Source organism: Alexandromys fortis, unplaced genomic scaffold, assembly GCF_014885135.2.
Source record: "Alexandromys fortis isolate MF-2015 unplaced genomic scaffold, M_Fortis_MF-2015_v1.1 scaffold_63, whole genome shotgun sequence".
Taxonomy (NCBI): Eukaryota; Metazoa; Chordata; class Mammalia; order Rodentia; family Cricetidae; genus Alexandromys; species Alexandromys fortis.
The window spans coordinates 4,376,768-4,398,211 of NW_026067953.1; the positions used below are offsets into that span (position 1 = coordinate 4,376,768).

Sequence of the window (21,444 nt, forward strand, 5' to 3'; positions counted from 1 at the left end):
GATAAGCCCTCCCCTTGGGGGCGGGCTGCCCTCGGGCGTATGTTTACTGATATATTGGGCGGGCAGAGGCTGCGCGCCCCTTCCCTTCCTCTCCTGTCTCCGCCGGCTACTCCGCTGGAACCTTGGTTTCGTGAGTCTGGTTTTGTTATTAAACTTGTTCAAATACCTATTATCTTTGGTGATTATTAATCCGACCACTGCATCTAAGGAACAATAATAAAATACAACAGACAAATGAAAAACAAATGAGAATAATATAAAACCACCAAACTAGAAAAGGAACCAAACGAAAACCACATATAGATGCAGAGACCCATGTGTTTGCACACTCAGGAATCCCATTAAAAAAAAACTGGAAACCATAATATATAGGGTAAGGACCTAAAGCAGAATACTTTTATACACAAGCCTGCTTTGATATGAGGAGATAGCATCTCTTTTTAGTGAACCAAATCATTATGTTACCTTCCTCAGTCTGCTTTAGTTAAATATAGCAAGTGCTTACTGGGAATCTTTTGTGCACAGAATTATAAGGGCTGTGGATTTTTAAGCTGCTAATGGCCCAATAAACGCCTTAGGGATCTCAGCATTTTAACAATGAGTGGGAATAAAAGTTTCTGCTTTCTGCATAATATCCAGTTGTGTCTTTTAAAAGTCTGTATTTTATTTTTATCTGTGAGGATGTGTGTGTATGTGTGTGTATGTGTGGGTGTGCACACACCAGTGGAGGTGCCATTGGAAGCCAAACGTTTCCGATCCTCCAAAGCTAGAGTTACAGGTAGTTGTGAGCTATCTGATGTGGTTGCTGTGAACTGAATTTGGGTCCTCTGCAAGAGCAGAAGGTGGTCTTGATGGCTGAGCCACAGTTCCAGTCCCCCTTGTCCCCTTAGTCTGTATCATCCTACATGTTGCAGATACACAGTCATCACATTTTAAGCCCAGTTTTCTCTCCTCCCTATGTCTTAGAGAATCACTGCTCTAGATGTTGTTATAACTGGGATTCTGGGTGTTTTCCCCTTTTATTGTTATGGGATTTCTGATTTACTTCCCTTAAGTATCACTCTCCTCGCTTGGCTCTTCTCTGACAGAAGTCTTAAAAAAGAAACCTGGTATTTATATAACACCACATTTTCTTGGTCAGCCACTATTCATATCATAATACTTGTATCTACACAATTTCCACCATCTCTTTCATTTACAAAAACAGGGACCTATGACTCAGTCAAGCTTAAAATTTAATTAATGAACAAACTTGTAAGTTGTCTTAGTTTGATTTCTACCGGTATGGTTAAGCATTATGACCAAAAGCCACTCGGGGATACGTTCATTTCATCTTAAAATTCACAGTTCATCATGAAGGAAAGTCAGGACTGGAACTCGAGGCTGGAACCTAGATGCTAGTCATGGAAGAACACTACTTACATACAGACTTGCTCCTCATGGCTTGCTCGATTTGCTTCTCTCTACAAACTAGAACCACCTGCCCAAGGATAGCACTGCCCAAAGTGGGCTGGGCTCTCACGCTCAATCATTAAGCCTGAAAATGCTCCCACACACTTGCTTACAGGGTAAACTGATGGAGGCACTGTCTCAATTAACCTCTTCCCGTTATCCCACCCTTTAAAGTCCATTCTCGCAAATAGTCTCCAGACTTCTGCTTGAATGAATTAGCAAACTCATGAAGTTCTTTAGTGGCATAGCATACCTCTTCACAGACCACACTTTTGTTCTCATCTCTGGGGTCTGCTTAATCTAGCCCTCAAGTTACAGGTCTAGAGGCAATGACAGGTGGCTCCTGGGGGAAATCAGCACTGTTCTGACATCTCCTTTAGATAAAGTCATCACCTGCTCTGCAAAAGAAGCAGGATCAGTTTCCTCAGAGAGGACAACAACGAAGGGGGTGCGATTAGAGTGGGGATGTAGCCTCTGCTAAGGGTTGGAAGGATTCCTCAGGCAGAGTGAGCCCAGCAGAATCTGAGGAGTCAAAATCCTCCACCTCCTTAGGGTCCTCTCCCACACTACCATCCCAAGTCACAGGGTCCCATTCTCTTCCAGTCAATGCCTCACTTTAACTGTTAACACACTTTGAGTCTAGGAAATAATTTTCACATTGTAAGTCAGCTAATCCTATAACAGGGCTGTGTTTGCACTGAAACTCAAGCTCTGAGGCTACAAGATTCTCTATCAGGGCACATTAGGAACCTTGAGATTGTTTGGGTGCATCTGGATCTGGTCAATTTTATCACAGCTTCTTTTCTTTTTGTTTCTTTCCTCTTTTCTAATTTTGTCCAAAGACGCTAAATGGAATCAGCCAGAAGCATCATTTTCCTTATTTTTCCACAAGCTAAAAGATTTTTATACAGTCATTAAATTCTTTATAGCTCACAGGAGGTGGTGGATTGAGAGCATCAAACGCATGTGTCTAAGTTCTTGGACCGGTTCACACCATGGACTATTATGTGTTCTCCATGCTCCCGGAAGAGTCTTTAATAAGCTTAACATTTCATCCAGCGGGAGAGCTACCTCCAGTTACCACCCTGACCACTAGAGAAACTCATGCCCACATTTCTGTTCCTCCAGAACCACTCCTGGTACCAGTTTGTTTTAGTCAAGGTTGTCTAGAGGGACAGAACCAATGGTATGAGAGTGTGTGTGTATGTGTGTGTGTGTGTCTGTGAACTTAAGTCAGCTTACATTAAAAAAGGAAAATCAGCTGAATGACACCTGAGAGGCTGAGAACGCAGTAGTTTCTCTATCCTCAGGTGCCTCAGTAGCCCACAGTGACTCCCTCACTGGGGAAGCTGGCAATTCAGTTGATGCTCAGTCCCCAAGGCTGGGTGCCTCAGCAGTCCCCATCTGGTGCCAAACCCTGAAAGACTCTTGGAGAGCTGCTGGTCCTTAGTTCCTGGTGGGAAACTGGTTCTCCACGTTGTTGTTCCAGCAACAGGGCACCATGAAGAAAAGCCAAGACATCAAGACATGCTCTATCTCCCTTTTCTGCCATGACCTTAAAATCTAGACAGCTACAAAAGGTAGTACCCACATTCAGAATGGGTCTTCCAAATCCCTTAAGGCAATCAGGACAATTTCCCTATTTCAGAGATTGTAACTTATGGCAAGTTGCCACTAAAATCGACCATAATATAAAAAAGCTCAAAATTCAGCAGATCTTACTCAGAATCCAGCAATTTTTTTTTTCAGTGATAACAGAGGTTCTCAGACAGGATGCAATTTCCTCCCCAGGCAACCTTTGGTAATATCTAGCGAGATTTTTGATTGTCAGGAGTTTGGTTTGTTTGTTTTTTAGTGGGTAGAGTCCAGGACACAAAGTCCAGGAACTATCTAACAACAAAGACTTACACATCCTGCCCAAGAATTCAAGAACGGGTTGCTGAGAAACCCAGCGCGGCTGGATTCTTTCTGCACGCCCTCCACCCCATTCTGATCTTATTTCCAAGGATTCACAATGAACTACTGCAAAAATAAACAACTTGTAGAGAGCCGCGAACAGATTGACCTTTTTCTCACAGCCCTCTTCCATTCAAAACGAAACGGGATTTGTAGCTTTGCGATAAAGAGAGAGTGAGGACAGCAGGTAAGGGACACAGAATGCAGAAAGGAAAGTCAAAGTAACGTTTACGAACTAAGATAGGGATTGCTGGAGATGACTCCCTGGTCAAGTGCGCCTGTTCCGAAAGTTTGAGGTCCTGATTCGAATCCCAGCCACCTATGTAAAAAGTGGGATGGTGACAGACACAGATGTGACGCTCCTCCCTGACAGCAATTCACTCTGGGTGACTGGCAGAGCAACGGATTGGCACCAGCGCCCCTTTTCCGACCCGCTGCCTTCCGGCTGAAACCTGGAAAGCCTCGGGGAGCGGGCGGGGCGGGGCTTGGGAGCACGCGTCCCCTTGGTGTGACGTCATAATCGGCCGCCTCAGAGCTGGCCCTTAGCAACCGACTTGGCGACGATCTCTTTGGCTGCTCCGGGCCCCCGCAGGCTAGTCTTTCCAACTCTCTAGTGCGGGGGCCAGACCGGGTTAAGAACCGAGGGGACGCAGAGCATCCCCCGCGAAGGCTGCAGGAGTACTAAGCATGGATGGCAGCCGGAGAGGTAAGGGGCTGCGCGGGTTCAGGCCGCACCCTGGCCTTTCCGGTGGCCTGCCAGCTCCTTCTCCAGTGTCGCGGGGTGATGACTGGAGCTGGACAGGCCGAGGGTCCTGGGTGAGGCCCCGCTTGACCGTCTCATTGATCTGCTTTATGGCCTTGCCTTGCATCCATCCCTTGATCTCGGGGTCCTGCAACCTGTGTCACCTCGGTATCATCTAGGCAGAAGACCAACCATGGCCTTTAAAGTCCGACCTGAGCCCCAGATGAGGCCGGCCTCTTTCCCAGAAACGACCCCCCCGTTTCCTCATCTCGAACGTAGGGGGAAAAATACCCACGCCACGGAGCTCCTGGGGATTACGTGCAGATAATATGTGGCAAGCTCCTGGCTCATTCTAAGTACTTAGAGGTGCATGAAGTCTCCCAGTCTCTTCCCCAAGAACTGACTCACCCAGAACTGGTTATATAGTTCGATCCTCCAAGGTGGTGAGCTGGGATACCTCATTTGTAATAATCTTACAGCGTGGCTGGTTGGTGGACTGAATGTTTACTAGCCCAAGACTACCCATAATCTCAGTGTACACCTATTTACCTTGACTTACTCTGAGACAAGTGGAGTATATGAAGTAGTTGGTGACCCCTATCCACAAATCATCACAATTCATCCCAATCAAAGTTGGAGCTCCACAGTCTAAGCAAATATTCTTTCATAGGACTTAAGAATCGATCTGCTGATGGTATCTTGAATTAAGTCTCGCTTTCAACTTTATTTTAAAATAATGGGTCAAACTAAGTCTAGTGTAGAAAGTCGGTTGACAGGATATTCAGACGCCACACTAACCTAAGTTCTAGAAGAAGCAAACCAAAATGCTCTAATGGTCATCAGAAATGGTTACAAAACAAACCAAACCTTTGCTATGTTCTACGCATAACCAAACCAAACACCTGTCTAATATACGCACACAAATCTTGTTAAATAGGTGTTATTCATGGTTTGAAATAGAAGAAAAGATTGTAAATAATCTCTCAGTGTCACAGTAGGTGACAGAGCAAGCTTTGAACCCAGACCAAGAATGTAAAACCCCTGAGTTAATTCTTTTACTTGTGCAGTATAGGTGGGGGCATTTGTACATTAATAAGCTTAGTAAGTTTGGGGTATTTATTTTTAAGTGGTTAATGTAAAAGGGTTTATACTTTATACCTTACCCAAGTGGCTTCACTCTTAGCCCATAATATATAGTAATATCATTGTTTCTAGCTTTGAACTTGTAAAATAAATGTTATATTCTTTTTATTTCTTTTTTTTATTAAATCCTTCTCATTTTAATTGTTTGGATAGGAATGTGGTATACATTTTTTCCCACTCCCCTCCACCTTCCACCCTTCCCCCTGCCTTCCACATTGCCACTTTACTCTGGAGATCTTGTCTTCTTTCCTCTTCCTAGGTGGATCCATGTATGTCTCTCTTAGGGTCCTCTTTGTTACCTAGGTTCTTTGGGGTTATGTCCTGTACACTGTTTGTCTTTTGTTTTATGTCTGTTATCTACTTATGACTGAGTACATATATTTGTCTTTTAGGGTTTGGGTTACCTCATTATAAATGTTATATTCAAATACCTGGGCTAGTTTTCATATACTATAAATAAGTAACTATAATTGTTATTAATCACATATTTTTAAGTAAGCATTAATTTAGCTGAAGCTTAAATGCTTAATTTTAATTAAAAGTAAATGTCTTAAATTTCGTTAGTTCCTTTAGGCATTTCAGAACATAAAATACTAAAGATACCTGAGGGAAAGTTTCTCAGTTGCTTTCAGTAATCACTTTTTTTTTTTTGTAGGTTCAACCTTCAGAATGGTGATGTAGCAAAAAGTCACCAGCTTGAAAAACAATAGGTCTTGTTTCTCGTCTTTGATATCGGCTAATGATATCTTCTTCTGCCAGTTACTTTACTTTCCCGAGCCTTAGTTGTTTGTAAAATGGGGAACTCGACTTGATGTACTGTAAGGCTTTGTTACCAACGTCTAATGGGAGGAAGGAGGGGAGAAAATCAAGACTTTTTTTTTTTTTTTTTTTTTTTTTTTGCTTTTTCAAGACAGGGTTTCTCTGTGGTTTTGGAGCCTGTCCTGGAACTCGCTCTGTAGACCAGGCTGGTCTCGAACTCACAGAGATCCGCCTGCCTCTGCCTCCCAAGTGCTGGGATTAAAGGCGTGTGCCACCATCGCCCGGCAAAAATTAAGAATATTGGTCCACCGTCCTTTGTATTATCAATGACCTATGCTGGAAAAACAAGAGGAGACATGTAACCTGTTAGGACAGCTAGCTGAAAAGGGACTAGGAAAGATTTCTTAATCTGTTGCTCCCATGGAGATACTTTCATAAATGACCTATTCCTAAACTTCCAGCAATTTGGGGAAAATACTGAAACATCTCCCCCCCACCCCCAGTGAGTTTTCTTCCACTTATTAGTAAAATCAAATTATATAGGAAGCCAAGCTGAAGAATTTGACTGTCCTGAAAGACCATCAATCTCATGCACCAATTTTTAGTATTAGTTCAGAGAGTGTTCTTTTTCTGGCCATTTGGTTTGAGACTACTTTTGGATCATTCTGGGTTTAATCAGGATATAGAAATTGTGTCTGGGGTAATTTAAATGAGGAGTATAAAGAATTGTTAAACAGTTACAAAAGTAGTTATAGAAATAAAAAGTTATATATACTATTATATATGTGTTTTCTATATTGAAAGCAGTAGATATAGGTACTACAGTATTACCTGTATATTTGCATTGGGCAAAACAAAAGTCATGTAAACAGAAAAATACACCCCATTCAAGGGCGCAGCTCCTGAGAGAGGGCTCAGATGAAATGAGCCATCTGTTCCTCCCTTCAGCTCTGTGAGTTTTAACATGACATTTATCTGTTAGGAATGTTAGGAACCAATGAGTACACATCTTGATGTAAATACATGAGCAAAAAATGACCCTGGTTTGATCCTTTGCACCACCACACCAGAAAAATCTGCCTGGGGGATACAGGATTTGTGTTCTGCACACTACTTACATTAACACTAAAACTCTGTTTTGTTTTGTTTTAAACATTTTTCTGTTTTGTTTTGTTTTTCAGAGAGGGTTTCTCTGTGTAACAGCTCTGGCTGTCCTGGAACTTTCTTTATAGACCAGGCTGGCCTTGAACTCACAGATCCACCTGCCTCTGTCTCCTGAGTGCTGAGATTAAAGGTGTGTGCCACCATTGCCCTGCTGTGATGAACATACAATTACATTTTGGAGAAAGAAATTATTTTATGATGAGCTCTGTAATTTTCTAATTTCATGCAGTCTCAAAGACCAGACACTATTTTTACTTTACTGGAATTCTCTTTAAATATAGCATTTAGTTGGGTACATTTGTGTGTATGTAATTCTGACTACCTGGAAGGCAGAAGCAGGATCAGGAATTCAAGACTAGCTTGGGTAGTATAGGAAGACCTAATCTCAAAGAAAAACTGGTAAATATAACTCAAAATATGTATTACCTCAAAACAAAACATTTAATGGTTTAGTAGTGAACACAATAAAATCAGTATTTATCACATGACATAACTGATATCTTACCACTTGACCTAGTAAAACTGAAGGCTCAGAGTAAACTGTTCTTAAAATAACTTAGTTTTAAAACAGTTCAGTGGTAGAGCACTTGCTCAGCTTGCAGCCCCATACAGAAAATGCTCCACATGTGTGTGTGTGTGTGTGTGTGTGTAGGTCTGAAGCTAAGGGCTGGCGTCTTTCCTCAGGGTTTCTCTACCCTTATTTCCTAAGTAGGGCCTCCCTCTGCTTTAGTTTTATTTCTGTTGCTGTGATAAAATATGGGAGCCACAGCAGGAAGCTTGAAGCACTAGTCACAGCCAGTCAAGAGCAGAGAGGAGCAAGGGCATGTGTGTTTACTGCTCAGCGCAATTTCTTAGTTCACTGCCTGGCTCCTGAAATGGGACTGACTTCATTCAGCTCGGTCCTTTGACTGCAGTTAGCACAATTAAGGAAATTCCTTTGTGGCTGGAGAGATGGCTCAGCAGTTCAGAGCACTGTTCTTGCAGAGGACTCAAGAGTGATTCTCAGCATCTCCTTACAGGCTCGAAACCCCCTTGAACTCCAGCTTGGGATCTGATGCTTCTGGCTTCCAAAGACACTAGTGTTGCAAGTGTACACATGCACACACACACACACACACACTTCTTTAAAAATAATATTCCTCACAGGCAGGCCCAGGCTAATGTTGTTGTTGGTTTTCTGAGACAGGGTTTCTCTGTAGCTTTTTTTTTTAAATATTTATTTATTATGTATACAATATTCTGTGTGTATGCCTGCAGGCCAGAAGAGGGCACCAGACCCCATTACAGATGGTTGTGAGCCGCCATGTGGTTGCTGGGAATTGAACTCAGGACCTTTGGAAGAGCAGGCAATGCTCTTAACCACTGAGCCATCTCTCCAGCCCAGGGCCAGGCTAATGTGATCTAGGCATTTCTTCTTTGAGACGTTTCACGGGTAAATCTAGATTGTGTCAAGCTGACAGTTAAAACCATCAGTTAATGAACTTTTGAATTCATTGATTCATCTAGTGTGGTTTGTCACTGCCAAGGAGCTGGCTATCTGTGCCCACACCTGGCCACTCCAAGGCTGGAGTTACAAGCACATGCTGCCATGCCTGGTTTTTTATATTTATATGGATTCCAAAGTCAAGTCTTTGGTACTTCTGTGATGGCCACAATCTCCCCAGCCCTGTTTTATTTTCCCAAAAATGGAAAGGTTGAATCTCTGGTCATAGGATTTTTGCTTTTGATATATTACTGCTGGTAGTAACATGGCTTGTGGTTTGGTTTTATTTTGTTTTGAGACATGGTCTTATTATATAGCCCTGGCTGGATCTGAACCCTGTGTAGACCCAGCTGTCCTGAAACTCACAGAGGTCTGCCTGTCTCTGCCTCCCAACTGCTGGGTTTAAAGGTGTGCACCACCATGCCTAGCCGAATAAAAGTTTTCACAACTTTGTTTAAAAATGAAATTGTTATTTTTAAAATATTCTATATTGTTCTTTGTGAACATTGTGTTTCACGTGTCCTAATTCGTGGTTTTTATTGTTGTTGAAAGTCAGAGCAACCTCTGTCCTCCCCAGATACAGTCCACCATGCCTATTTACAGGACACTTGAGCACCAAGAGCAATGGTAAGTGAGCTACTTAAAACTGGCTGCATTGAAAGACTCACCGTTTTCTGAGCTGGGAAATCACCTGACCTGATGAAACTTGTACCTCACATTAGTAATTAGAATCAAATGCTGTAGGTATTCTTTAGACACATTTAGGGGGTCCTAATTTCAAACTCTTACTGTGCCCTGCTTGAATGTGGACATAACTACCTCCTGCTTCCCGCCCTGCTACAGCCAGGGGCTGCCTTTGCCAGCACCAGGTCTGGTTTAAGCCGTGCCTGCCTTGGAAATGATGGTTATCAAGAACAAAGACAATCCTAAAGAAAAGCTGTGTAGAGAAAACTTGGATAGAGTCTCAGCTGACATTTATGGGTTGCTGAGTCTCTATGGCCTGTGATGCATTTATGTTTTAAGGTTTTCAGAGTAAAATTGTAGTGTTAACTCTAAAATAATTTTTGTTATTATCTTTGGCATAGGATTTAGGAAACCTATTGTCCTTATTTCCATGAAAAATCCTTCATACTGTCCCCTCTAAATATCAAGAAATGAAATTTTCAATTACTTCATTGTATTTCTTGTACCACTGTGTATACACAGAAACAGGTGTGAAAACTGATTTAAAAAAAAATAAAAATAAAAAGCCTTTGAAGCAATGCCTGGTGGCACAAACTTGGAATACCAGTATCTGGAAGGCTATTCTCAAAATAAAAAGTAAAAAGAGTGCTGGGAATATTGCTTAGGCTAGAGTGCTTGCATAGACCCTAGGTTAATCTTCAGGAAAACACACGTACACTCTGAAACCAGACTTAAACCTAGACAGAAGAGCAGAATGGAGAATACAGTGTGTTTGCTAACTCTAAGAATGCACTTGCAGAGCCGGTCAGCACCGCACCCTTTGTGAGGAATGTGACAGCTCTGTGCCTCAGTTTCCACTTCTATCAAATGGTGGTAATAATGGCTTCAAAGGTTTTTCCTGCCAGAGGGAGTGGAACAGTGCAGGCAAGTGCCCCTCCAGGCATGCCTCCCACAGTAACATGCTTATGGTATGCAGGTTCCCTAAAAGCATTGATTGGAAATACTGAAGGATAGATCTAGGAGGGGAATCTAAGTTTCAGTGTAGGAAAGCCCCTTGTTTTTCAAGCCCTATTCTAGTTCATGATTGAATTTTTTCAAGCATAAGCTCGTATGACTTCTCAAAATCTTTTCAGGGGCTAGAGACAGCTCGCTGGACAAATAGCCAAAGCTCGTGCTGTGCAAATTTGAGAGTTGGATCCCAAAAGTCCATATAAGTGCATGCTGGGAGTGACAGCCCGCCTGCCTGGGGAGACGGAGATGGGATGCCCAGAGCAGCTGGCTGGTAGACGAGCCTTGTCGGCCAGTCTGGCTTCAAATGAAAGATCCTACCTCCATAAATGAGATGAGAGTGATCAAGGAAGATTCCCGGCACCAACACACACACACACACACACACACACACACACACCCTTGCACACCTATGTGCACCCACACATACAACTGCAAAAAAGTGTTAATGTTTAAAAATATGTCTGCATAGGACTTTATACTTGTATTGGTGTTTGCTGCTTCTAAGAGTTCTTTTAAACAATCTGGGTGGAGGAGGAAAAGTTGAACAGCATAGATTTTCTGTGCCTGTGCTTAAAGCAGTCTGTGGATCTTGATCCCAGCTGTAAAGACAGAGATTCGCCTCTCAGAGCAGAATTTTTGTAGATAGTGTTGGGATTTGGGGTTTGTTTGATTTCCCAAGCTCAGTCATCTGTTCATAGGCAAGCAAGTGACTAAAGACTTTTAGTTATAAAATAAAAACATATTAGATAGTAACCAATTCTATTACTAGTAGATGAAAATTATCAATCTATTAATAGATCATAGTCTAGATTATTTTCATTGATTATATTCTAGAATTTCTTTTCCAAATTCTCAAGCCTGTAAAGCTTAATTCTTGAGGAGGTTTGAACCCAAGTGGTGAGTTGCTAATCAGTGTTAGCAGGGCAAGACGAGGGCTGGGCACTGCAGCCTGCACGAGTGCTCTCAGCCTCCTCCTGTGAACTCCAGAACACCACCAAGGATGACTTCAGGAACTGTATTTTGTGATGTTGTATTAAAGTTTAAATATGTAATGATTAAATATGTTTTAATTTTTAGCTTTTTGCACTGACTCCTCTTCTCTCAGACTAACCACTCTCCAGCTGGTCAAGAATCACATGGCTGTTCACTATAATAAAATCCTTTCAGCCAAAGGTAAAAATGTGCAAATTTGAATTTTCTGTGCTAATTTAAACTCCAGATTCACTTCTCATTATGACAGACCTGTGGCCAAAGTCAATACATTATCTCAAAGAGGATTTGTTTCTTAAAGTGAGATGCCGACTACTGAGTGTGTCGATGACACATTTTATGTTAGTATTTATAACCACGTAATGCCTAGACAGCTCATTTAGTGTATTCTTCTAATATTATTTTGTTGTTAGATATTGATAAGTTTTCTATTTCTGTTTAAAATTTTATGAGTGTGTATTGGGGCATGTTTGGGTATGTGTGTGAACAAGCATGTATTCAGATACATATGTGTGTATATATGCATATGCATATAGAAGCCAGAGGTCCACCTTAGGTGTCATTTGTTGAGAGCCATCCACTCTATTTTAGAGAGTGTCTCTCACTGAGTCCTTGGATTTATCATGACAAGGCTAGACTAGCTAGCCAGCAAGCCCCAGAGATCTTCCGTCTCCATCTCCCCAGGACTGGGAGTACAGCAGTGTGCTGCCATGCCTACTTTTTCTGTGGATGCTGGAGTCCTCGTGTCCGGAGGTCCTTGTGCTTTCATAACTAACACATTAGTGACTGTGCTGTCTTCCTAGGCCCTCTCTCTGTTTACATTTTAAAAAAGCATGGTCTCAATATAAATCCCAGGCTGGCCTTACCTCAGTGTTGTGCTTTGGGCTCCCATGATAGCATGTATCATGCTACCATGCCCAGCTAGATACTAGTCTTTAATATAATTTTATAACCTGCTTTTCACTTGGGAAGTTATACAAAGATGATTCTGGCTGCTATTTTTCCTTCTGTCATTGATTTTATTAGGACATAACTTACGTAGACTAAAACACACTAGTTATAAGTATGCAGGGCAATCCTTTGAAAATTGTGTCTCTATAAGCACTACCATGTTCACAGTAAACTAGAGGCCATTTAACTGTGCATGTATGTCAGCCTTCCTGCCACTTGCTTTTGTTCAGTTCAAATTGATGCTTAAAAAAAAATAAAAGGATGGTATTTGTAGCATTTGACAATAGAATGATACTTGAATTTACCATTCATAACATAGTCGTGTTCATTCTTTTTATACTGGCTATGGCAGCCTTTGCACTGAAATACAAAGTCAGCTAGTTGTGACCAGCTGTGTCACTTGGCAAAGCAGAAACATTTATTCTCTGCCCTACAATAACGATGTGCTAATCCTGGTATGGGACTTTTCCACCATCTCAAAAAGTTCCCCCTCGCACCCACACACTGAGACAATGGGGATGTTCTATCGGGAACTCACCAAGGCCAGCTGGCCTGGGTCTGAAAAAGCCTGGGTTAAAACCGGTCTCGCTGAACATAGCAGACAATGAGGATTACTGAGACCTCAAGAACAATGGCAATGGGTTTTTGATCCTACTGCATCTATTGGTTTTGTGGGAACCTAGGCAGTTTGGATGCTCACCTTACTAGACCTGGATGGAGGTGGGTGGTCCTTGGACTTCCCACAGGGCAGGGAACCCTGATTGCTCTTTGGGCTGACGAGGGAGAGGGACTTGATTGGGGGAGGGGGAGGGAAAGGGGAGGCAGCGGTGGGGAAGAAACAGAAATCTTTAATTAATTAATAAAGAAATAAATAAATTAAAAAAAAAGTTCCCCCTCCTATCTCTACAATCAGTCACTTCCCCTCAGATCCCCGAAGCAAGTATCTACTCGCTTTTCCTATAGTCTTGCCTATTCTAGAATTTTATGTTAATGAATAATACGTATTTATACTTTTGGTCTGGCTTTTTTCAGTGTGCACAATGCCTTGAGGCATCTGTGTTATGTTTATCAATATTCCTTTCTTAGTTTTGGGATGGGGTTTGTGGTGTGTGTGTGTGTGTGTGTGTGTGTGTGTGTGTGTGTGTAGAGGCCAGAGGATGTCCTCAGATGTCCTTCCTTCTTTTTGAGACAGTCTTTCCCTGGCTTGAAGCCCACCCCTTAAGGTAGGCTTGCTGGCCATAAGCCCTGAGGATCTGCCTGTTTCCCCAGCACCGAGGTTCTTAGTGTGCACCACCATGCCTGACTTTAGTACATGTTTTAGGGTAGAACACAGGTCCTATGCTTTATAACAAGTAGTTTACTGACTGAGCAATCTCTCTACCCCTTAATTGTATTTATTTTTCTTTATAAATTCTATTCTAACTGGCGTTCCAAGCCTTTAATCCCAACACTCAGCAGGGAGATCTCTGAGTTCTAGACCAGCCTGGTCTATGTAGTGAGTTCTAGGATAATCAGGGCTATATAGAGAGACCCACCTCAAAATAACCAAAAAAATTTTTTTAAAGTATTCCACTTAATGAATCTGGTGTAATTGATTGATTCATTCATGACTTGGTGAATATTTGGTTTGTTTTGACTCAGTTTGAGCTTTAGGAAATGAAGTCACCGTAAGAGCTCACATACAGTTGTGAACATAGGTTCGTTTCACATTTATTTTGCTCGAATAGATCTGTATGTTTATGTGTACATTTAGCTTGTAAGCAAATCCGTTCCAGAGTGACTGCAGGTCTGTGTTGCCGTGATGCTGCATGCTCGCCAACACTCTCTGTTGCCAGTGTAGAGTAGCATCTCTTCTTTGTGAATATCTACAAGTTTAACTATAAACTTCACTTTAATTTCACTAATTTTTTTTTTGCTGACTTAACCTAATGTTTATTTACTTTTTTGTGACATGGGATCTCAACTGTGTAGCTTTATGAGCTAGAGTTTAAAATGTTTAGGTTATGTTTTAAATAATTGAGGAAAATAGCATATCATAGCATTAAAATCGTGTAAAGTTCAACTTTCAGATGTTTTAAAATTGCTGTTGCTAGCAATGTGTTTAAGAAGTCATTCTCTAATCTTAGGGTTTCTAAATTTGTTTTCTCCTAGATGTGTTCTACTTTTAGCTCTTCCATTTAAGTTTGTGGTCCATTTTGAGTTTTCATATAGTATGACAAAAAGGGTATTGGTTTTTGCTTACTCGTATATAAAATTTCTGGTATCAATTACTGAAGAGATTATCTTTTCCCTGCTGAATTGTCTTGGCATCATTTAACCAGATGCATAAATAAGTCTTGAGATTTAACTTTCGATCTCCTTATCTACTTGTCTACCTTCCTGTCCACACCAACCTGCTTTGTGTTCTCTAGCCTTGCATTGGCTTGAAGTAGGTAGTGTAATGCACCATTTTGTTCTTTTCCTTCCAGTTTGCTTTAAGATTCCATTCAAGTACATTGATGTGTATGGTAAAGACATGGCTTTAGGCCATCCATGTTCTGTTCATTCTCTTTTCGGTCTTATTTTTTTTTTTTTCTATGGTTTATCTTGTGATATTTTCATCTTCACCAGTATTTTCTTCTGCATTATCTAATGAACTGATAATCCCACATAGTATTTTTAATCTCTAGAAATACAATAAAAAAGCAAAGAACTTCAAGTCTGCAGAGATTTTTGTGATTTATACATTTGATGTTTCTCATTATTTATAAATATCAAAAACATTATTAAATTTCTTTCTCTTTCAGCTGCAGTGGACTGCTCAATTCCATTAAGTGTGAATGCCAGCATCAAATGTAAGTAACTTTTGAACATAATACCACTTTAGAAAGATGATGATTTACTGTATTTTCTAAGTGTTCACTTCAGTGACATTAAATACATGTGTGTTTAGGGAGTCAACATTATCATCTACCCACCCTCAGTCATGTGTGATCCCCTGGGAACCACGTGTCCACATGTGATGTGGGCATACAGATATTCTGAGTATATACTCAGAAGTGAAGTCCGTGGAACACCTAGTAATTCTTTTTGTGCATTGTTGGAAACTTGCATGGGGTTTTCTCTAACATCTGCACGATTTGACATTCTACCAGTCACATGCAAGGCCTTTAGTTTCTTCAGATATAACACTTGGGGTCTTGAGGTAGTTGGGTTGGTTGGTTTATTTTTGTTTGATTAGGGATTTTAAAATGCTAATGTTCACCAGGCAGTAGTGGCACATGCCTTTAATCCCAGAACTAAGGAGACAGAGGCAGGTGGATCTCTGTGAGTTCGAGGCCACCCTGGTCTACAAGAGCTAGTTCCAGGCCAGGTTCCAAAGCTACAGAGAAACCCTATCTCGAGAACCAATCCCCCCAAATGTTCATGTTCTCCTTGTTTTCAAGAATAATTTATTTAAAAATCCAATAGTAGAAGAAAAAACAGTTGCAAAAAATATAGGAAACAGCAAAATGATAAGTCTCAACCTCTAAGTATATTTTAAATGTAAATAGATTAAACTTCCCACTCCAAAGGTACACAGTGGCTGGCTCAATCTTAAAATAAATAGAAAAAGGTAATATGCTGTTTATAGGAGTCTTGGTTTAGATATAAGGACACACACTGAATGAAAAATAAGAAGAAATGATAATACATAGGAATGATAGCAGAAAGAAATCGGCAATATACCATTATGCTGACCAAAATAGACTCTGAGTCAGAAACTCTCTCTAGAGAAAAAGATAGTCATTAAAGGGTACAATAGGAAGGTCTAGATATATATGCCCAGTATTGGAGCTTCAGGAATATAAAAAGTGAATAGTGACAAAAACCTAAATCCTAAAATTGATAGCAATACAGTGATAATAGATTCCATACTCCACTTTCAGTAATGACAAGAACATCCAAACATAATCAGTAAAGAAACAGCTGATGTAGATAACACAATTAATGAAATGAATGTAATAAACACGCCAAGCTTTCCTCCCATTTGCTGCACATTTTCTCTAATAACACATGGAACATCCATGGGCTTTATCACATCGAGTCACAAATTAATTTTAACATATTTCAGAAAATAAAAATCATTCCAAGTATTTTTAACCATAATTTAATTAAAATAAAAATTAAAAACAATGTGAAAACAAATTTGGGAACTAAGTAACTTTGAGTCCTAGAGGAAATCAAATGTGCTGGTACACACCTGTCACCTGGGAAGCAACACAGGAGGGTTAGACGCTCAGGGCCAGCCTGGGCTTCACAGTAAGACAGTCTGCAAGTGAAAACAAAACAAAAGCACCAAACCTTAAAAAACAGCTTGACTCAAGTGAAAACAAAAACACAGCAGTCAATGCTAAGGTGCAAATGCCACCCTGTAGAAGAAAGGGAATCTCAAAGAACTTGCATGTAAATCTCAGGAACGTGAAACATATTTGAGGCTGTAGCTCGCTCACCGTACAGCACTTGCTTCACATGCTTGAGACCTCATGTCAGCACAGCGCAAAATAGGAAAAAGAAAACAAAGTCGAAAGGAAAAGCAGCCCTCAGTTAGTAGAGGGAAGGAAATAATAAAGATTACAGAAGAGATACAGAAAAACAAGAACACTTTAAAAAGCAGAAATTGGTTCCCTGAAAACACAAAGCTGATAGACTCTTGGGCAAACTGAAGACTGAAGATCAGAAATGAAAGAAGAGCCATTCCAATAGAGGCCTCAGAAATAAAAGGGATCCTAGACTATTGTGAGCAGTTACACACCAACAAACTGGACCACCTAGAATAAACGGATTCTGGATAAAATCCGAGAAATGCATAGCCTAGAAAAACAGAACCAAGAGTGGAAACCTGAATAGACCATAGGCAATTGAATCAGCAAGTTCTGTAGCACCTTTTAAAAAGAAACTTCTACCACGACCAAATGGTCATGCAAAGATGGTTGAACGTACCATGAATCAGTGTGTTGGACCACATTAACAAAGGAAAAGGGAAGTACCACATGATGCAGAAGAAACATTTGGAAAATTCATTCATTCATATTTTTTAAAAACTCTCTTAGAGTTTTATTGCTGTGATAAACATGACCAAAAGCAGCTTGGGGTCTCCACAACTGAGGGAAGTCAGGATAGGAACTCTAGGCAGGAACCTGGAGGTAGGAGCTAAAACAGAGTCTGTAAATGAATGCCGCTGATAGCCTTTCCAGCTTGCTTTCTTATACAACTCAAGATCACGTACATGGGTTGACACCATATACAGTAAGTTGAGCCCTACTACATTTAAAGAAAATGTCCAGTATGCTTACCCACACAGGTAAGGCACACAGATATGCACGCCCCTATGTTCTGTAGCATTATTCCTAATAGCCAAGATCCAGAGACAATCTAAATGTCCCCTGGCAGATAAGTGAATAATGCATGTGTTAGATAACTTCAAAACAGACTGGAAAGAAAAACATCCTCTTGAGAAGTCAAATAGCATTCAAAATCATTCTTGTGTGTAGTTATTTCAGTGGTGGTTTGGTTTAGATAGACCTGTGCTCACTTATTAGCACTGATGCCATTAAATTATACTTGGGAAGAAGGGAAGCTTGCTCTTATTTTCATGTAAGCTTCTTGACTAGTGAGATACATTGATGTCACTGTAAGAAGTAAACCTAGGACAGGAGTCATGTGGCTCAGAGGGTGAGACTGCTTGCTGCCCATCTTCAGCACCCATGAAAAAGCACACCGAAGTATGAAACTACCTCTCTGCTAGTGTTTGCTAATGAAGAGCAGTTCCAAGGAACTGAAGTCAGCTGCCAGACTACAGATGTTTCTAAAATGTTAGCCTGGCTTTGTTGTTTTGCTTGTTCTTGAGACAAGTTGTTGCTCTCAAGCTGGTCTTGAACTCCTGGCTCAAGTGATTTTCCTTCCTTTACTGTCTGTTTCAAATTTCTATAACTTACATATTAGTTAGAATCTCTTTATACAGAAAATCACATAGATTGTTGATATGGGAAGTCCTTCTGTCTCTGTGTTGCTTTTACTGGTTAATGAATAAATCTGTTTTGGCCAGTGGCTTAGCAGAATAGGGCAAGACGAGAGTTCCAGGCAGATAGAGGAGAGAGTAGGCAGAGTCAGGGAGAAGCCATGGAGCTGCTGCCAGAGACAGATGTGCTAAAACCTTGCTGGTAAACCATGAGCCTTGTGGTAAAGTATAAAATAATAGAAATGGGTTAATTAAGGTATGGGCTAACTAAAAAGCTGCTTAAGCTATTGGCCAAACAGTATTGCAAATAATATAGTTTATGCATGATTATTTCATGGTCTGGGCAGCCAGGAATGAACAAGTGGCCTTCTGCCAACAGATTGGCATACCAGTGTGGGACTGACTAAATTCACATATAACCTGAGAACATTTGGAAAGAATTCTAGACACACACACACAGTTTAGCCACAGTTTTTTTTTCAGCTGGTAGCATGCTGCAGCTCCCTTAAAAGAGGTATTTCTGATTCAGCGGTAGCAGAAAAAAACAAAAACAAACAAAAAAGAAAAAAAATGCTATTTGAAATGGCAGCTTCCTGGGTCGTGCTGCCTGCACAAACTCTGGTTCTTTCAGGAGACTGAGTATTTAAATGGGATTTGTGAGCACCATATTACAAACTGCTTAATGGTGAGACATAGACCTGCTGCATACTTGTAACTGGGGCAGTGTACACAGCTTGCAGAGGCAGTGAACATGTGTCCACCATGTTCAACTGGGCAGAGCCAAAAGATAAAGTAGCCTTGGTCCTAGTCATGCCACCTCTTAGCTTTTTAAGAAGTGCTTATCCAAAAATTATCAAATGGAAACAAGAAAGCATATTTAACAAATGGTGCTGGCATAACTGGATATCAACATGTAGAAGAATGAAAATAGATCCATATCTATCACCATGTAAAAAACTCAAGTCCAAATGGATCAAAGACCTCAACATGAAGCCAGCCACACTTAACCTCATAGAAGAGAAAGTGGGAAGTACACTTGAACACATTGGCACAGGAAACCACTTCCTAAATATAATTCCAGAGCACAGGCACTGAGAGAAACAATTAATATATGGGACCTCCTGAAGCTGAAAAGCTTATGTAAAGCAAAGGACACAGTCAACAAGAGAAAACGACAGCCTACAGAATGGGAAAAGATCTCTACCAACCCCACATCAGATAGAGGTCTGATCTCAAAAATATACAAAGAACTCAAGATTCATCAGGGCTGGAGAGATGGCTCAGAGGGTAAGAGCACTTGCTGCTCTTCCAGAGGTCCCGAGTTCAATTCCCAGCAACCACATGGTGGCTCACAACCATCTGTAATGTAATGAGACCTGGTGCCTTCTTTGCCAACAGTACATTGTATGCTTAATAAATAAATAAATCTTTTAAAAAAAATTGGTCATCAAAAGAACAAATAATCCAATAAAAAAATGGAGTATAGACCTAAACAGAGAATTCTCAACAGAAGAATCTAAAATGACTGAAAGACACTTAAGGCAGTGTTCAACATCCTTAGTCAGCAGAGAAATGCAAATCAAAACAACTCTGAGAGTCCATCTTACACCTGTAAGAATGGCCAAGATCAAAAATACTGATGACAACTTATGCTGGAGAGGTTGTGGGATAAAGGGAACACTCCTGCATTGCTGGTGGGAGTACAAGCTGGTACAGCCCCTTTGGGTATCAGTGTGGCGATTTCTCAGAAAATTAGGAAACTGCCTACCTCAAGACCCTGAAATACCACTTTTGGGTATATATCCAAAGGATACTCAACCATGCCACAAGGACATGTGCTCAACTATGTTCATAACAGCATTGTTTGTCATAGACAGAACCTGGAAACAACCTAAATGCCCCTCAATTGAAGAATGGATAAGGAATATGTGGTACATTTACACAGTGAAATACTGCACAGGAGAAAAAAAATGACATCTTGAAATTTGCAGGCAAATGGATAGATCTAGAAAACATCATTTTGAGTAAGGTAGCCCTGACTTAGAAAGACAATTATCATATATACTCACTCACAAGTGTTTCTTAAACATAAAACAACAACAACAACAAAAAAAAAAAACTAGCCAACAGTTCACAATCCCAGAGAACCTAGACCCTAAGAGAGACATACATGAATCTAATCTACATGGGAAGTAGAAAAAGACAAGATCTGAGTAAATTTGGAGCATGCGGAACTTGGGAGAGGCAGGGAAGGGAGCAAGGAAAAATGTAGAGCTCAATAAAAATCAATAAAAAATAAATCAAAGAAGAAGCGCTTAGCATTTTAAGAAGCCCTCCTGTATGGAAAAGGATTACAAATACACTTTAGGACAGATTCAGACATAAAAGACCTCTAAACAAGACACAGTGTGTTTAAAAAATGTATGTATGCTTGGGAGAGAAGAAAAAGAGGAAGGAGACAATAAATGTAATATAAAAGAGTACAGACAGTTATAGGTTAAAGGAGTAAAGATAATTAAATATTAAACTTGTAGAAAAAATAATAGGGTAAGAAAAATAAGCCACATAAAGATTGAATATACACAGAGAGTCTGGATTTTGTATATTATTGTGTTTTCTTTGAATATTTTGACTGTGAAGGAGCTAAGGACAGAGAGACATTTCATTGTATGGGCTGCTAAGCTAAACCAGCCTATATATTTTAAAGGTATCATGACTTCAGAATTGGGTCTAAGGGTATGTTATTGTAGAAAAGAGGTTCTACTTTTGTTTCCACAGAGGATGAGAACCTGTGGAATTCTTCCAGACTAATGTAGTTTGATGAATCAAAACAATCTGAAAGGTCTTCATGAATACTCCAAAAATTACTTCGCCCAATAAACAGCAGGAAGTAGTTTGGAGAGAACTCCAGCCAAATTCTCCAATATTGTTTATAAATGTTTATTTACATTTAAAGGGGGATATGATATAGAGGTTAATACTTTGCATTGGTATGGATCTTGGCTTATTGATATAGATGTGGGTCAATTTTATTGTATGTATGTTCTGCTCTTGATTAAGGTATTGTGTTTGTGCAGCTCATTTGGAAATGTAAAAAAAAGGTTAATAGATAGTCATCTATAATAGTCA

At 40.4% G+C, this 21,444-nt stretch overlaps 1 protein-coding gene across 10 annotated transcripts in view; it reads left to right on the top strand.

Moving 5' to 3' along the window:
- Positions 1-3,928: 3,928 nt before the first annotated feature.
- The window catches only part of Spata7 (spermatogenesis associated 7), a 36,181-nt gene continuing 18,665 nt past the window's right edge, over positions 3,929-21,444 (top strand). For 5 of the 10 annotated variants that reach the window (XM_050151387.1, XM_050151389.1, XM_050151388.1 and 2 more), the window contains exons 1-4: positions 3,929-4,114; positions 9,252-9,326; positions 11,472-11,567; positions 15,122-15,169. In XM_050151387.1, coding sequence (XP_050007344.1) covers positions 4,096-4,114; positions 9,252-9,326; positions 11,472-11,567; positions 15,122-15,169 — 238 coding nt within the window. In that variant the 5' untranslated portion in view covers positions 3,929-4,095. Of the gene's footprint in view, positions 4,115-7,233; positions 7,347-9,251; positions 9,327-11,471; positions 11,568-15,121; positions 15,170-21,444 lie in introns of all 10 variants that reach the window. The other 5 variants (XM_050151392.1, XM_050151394.1, XM_050151393.1 and 2 more) reach the window with 5 other exon arrangements.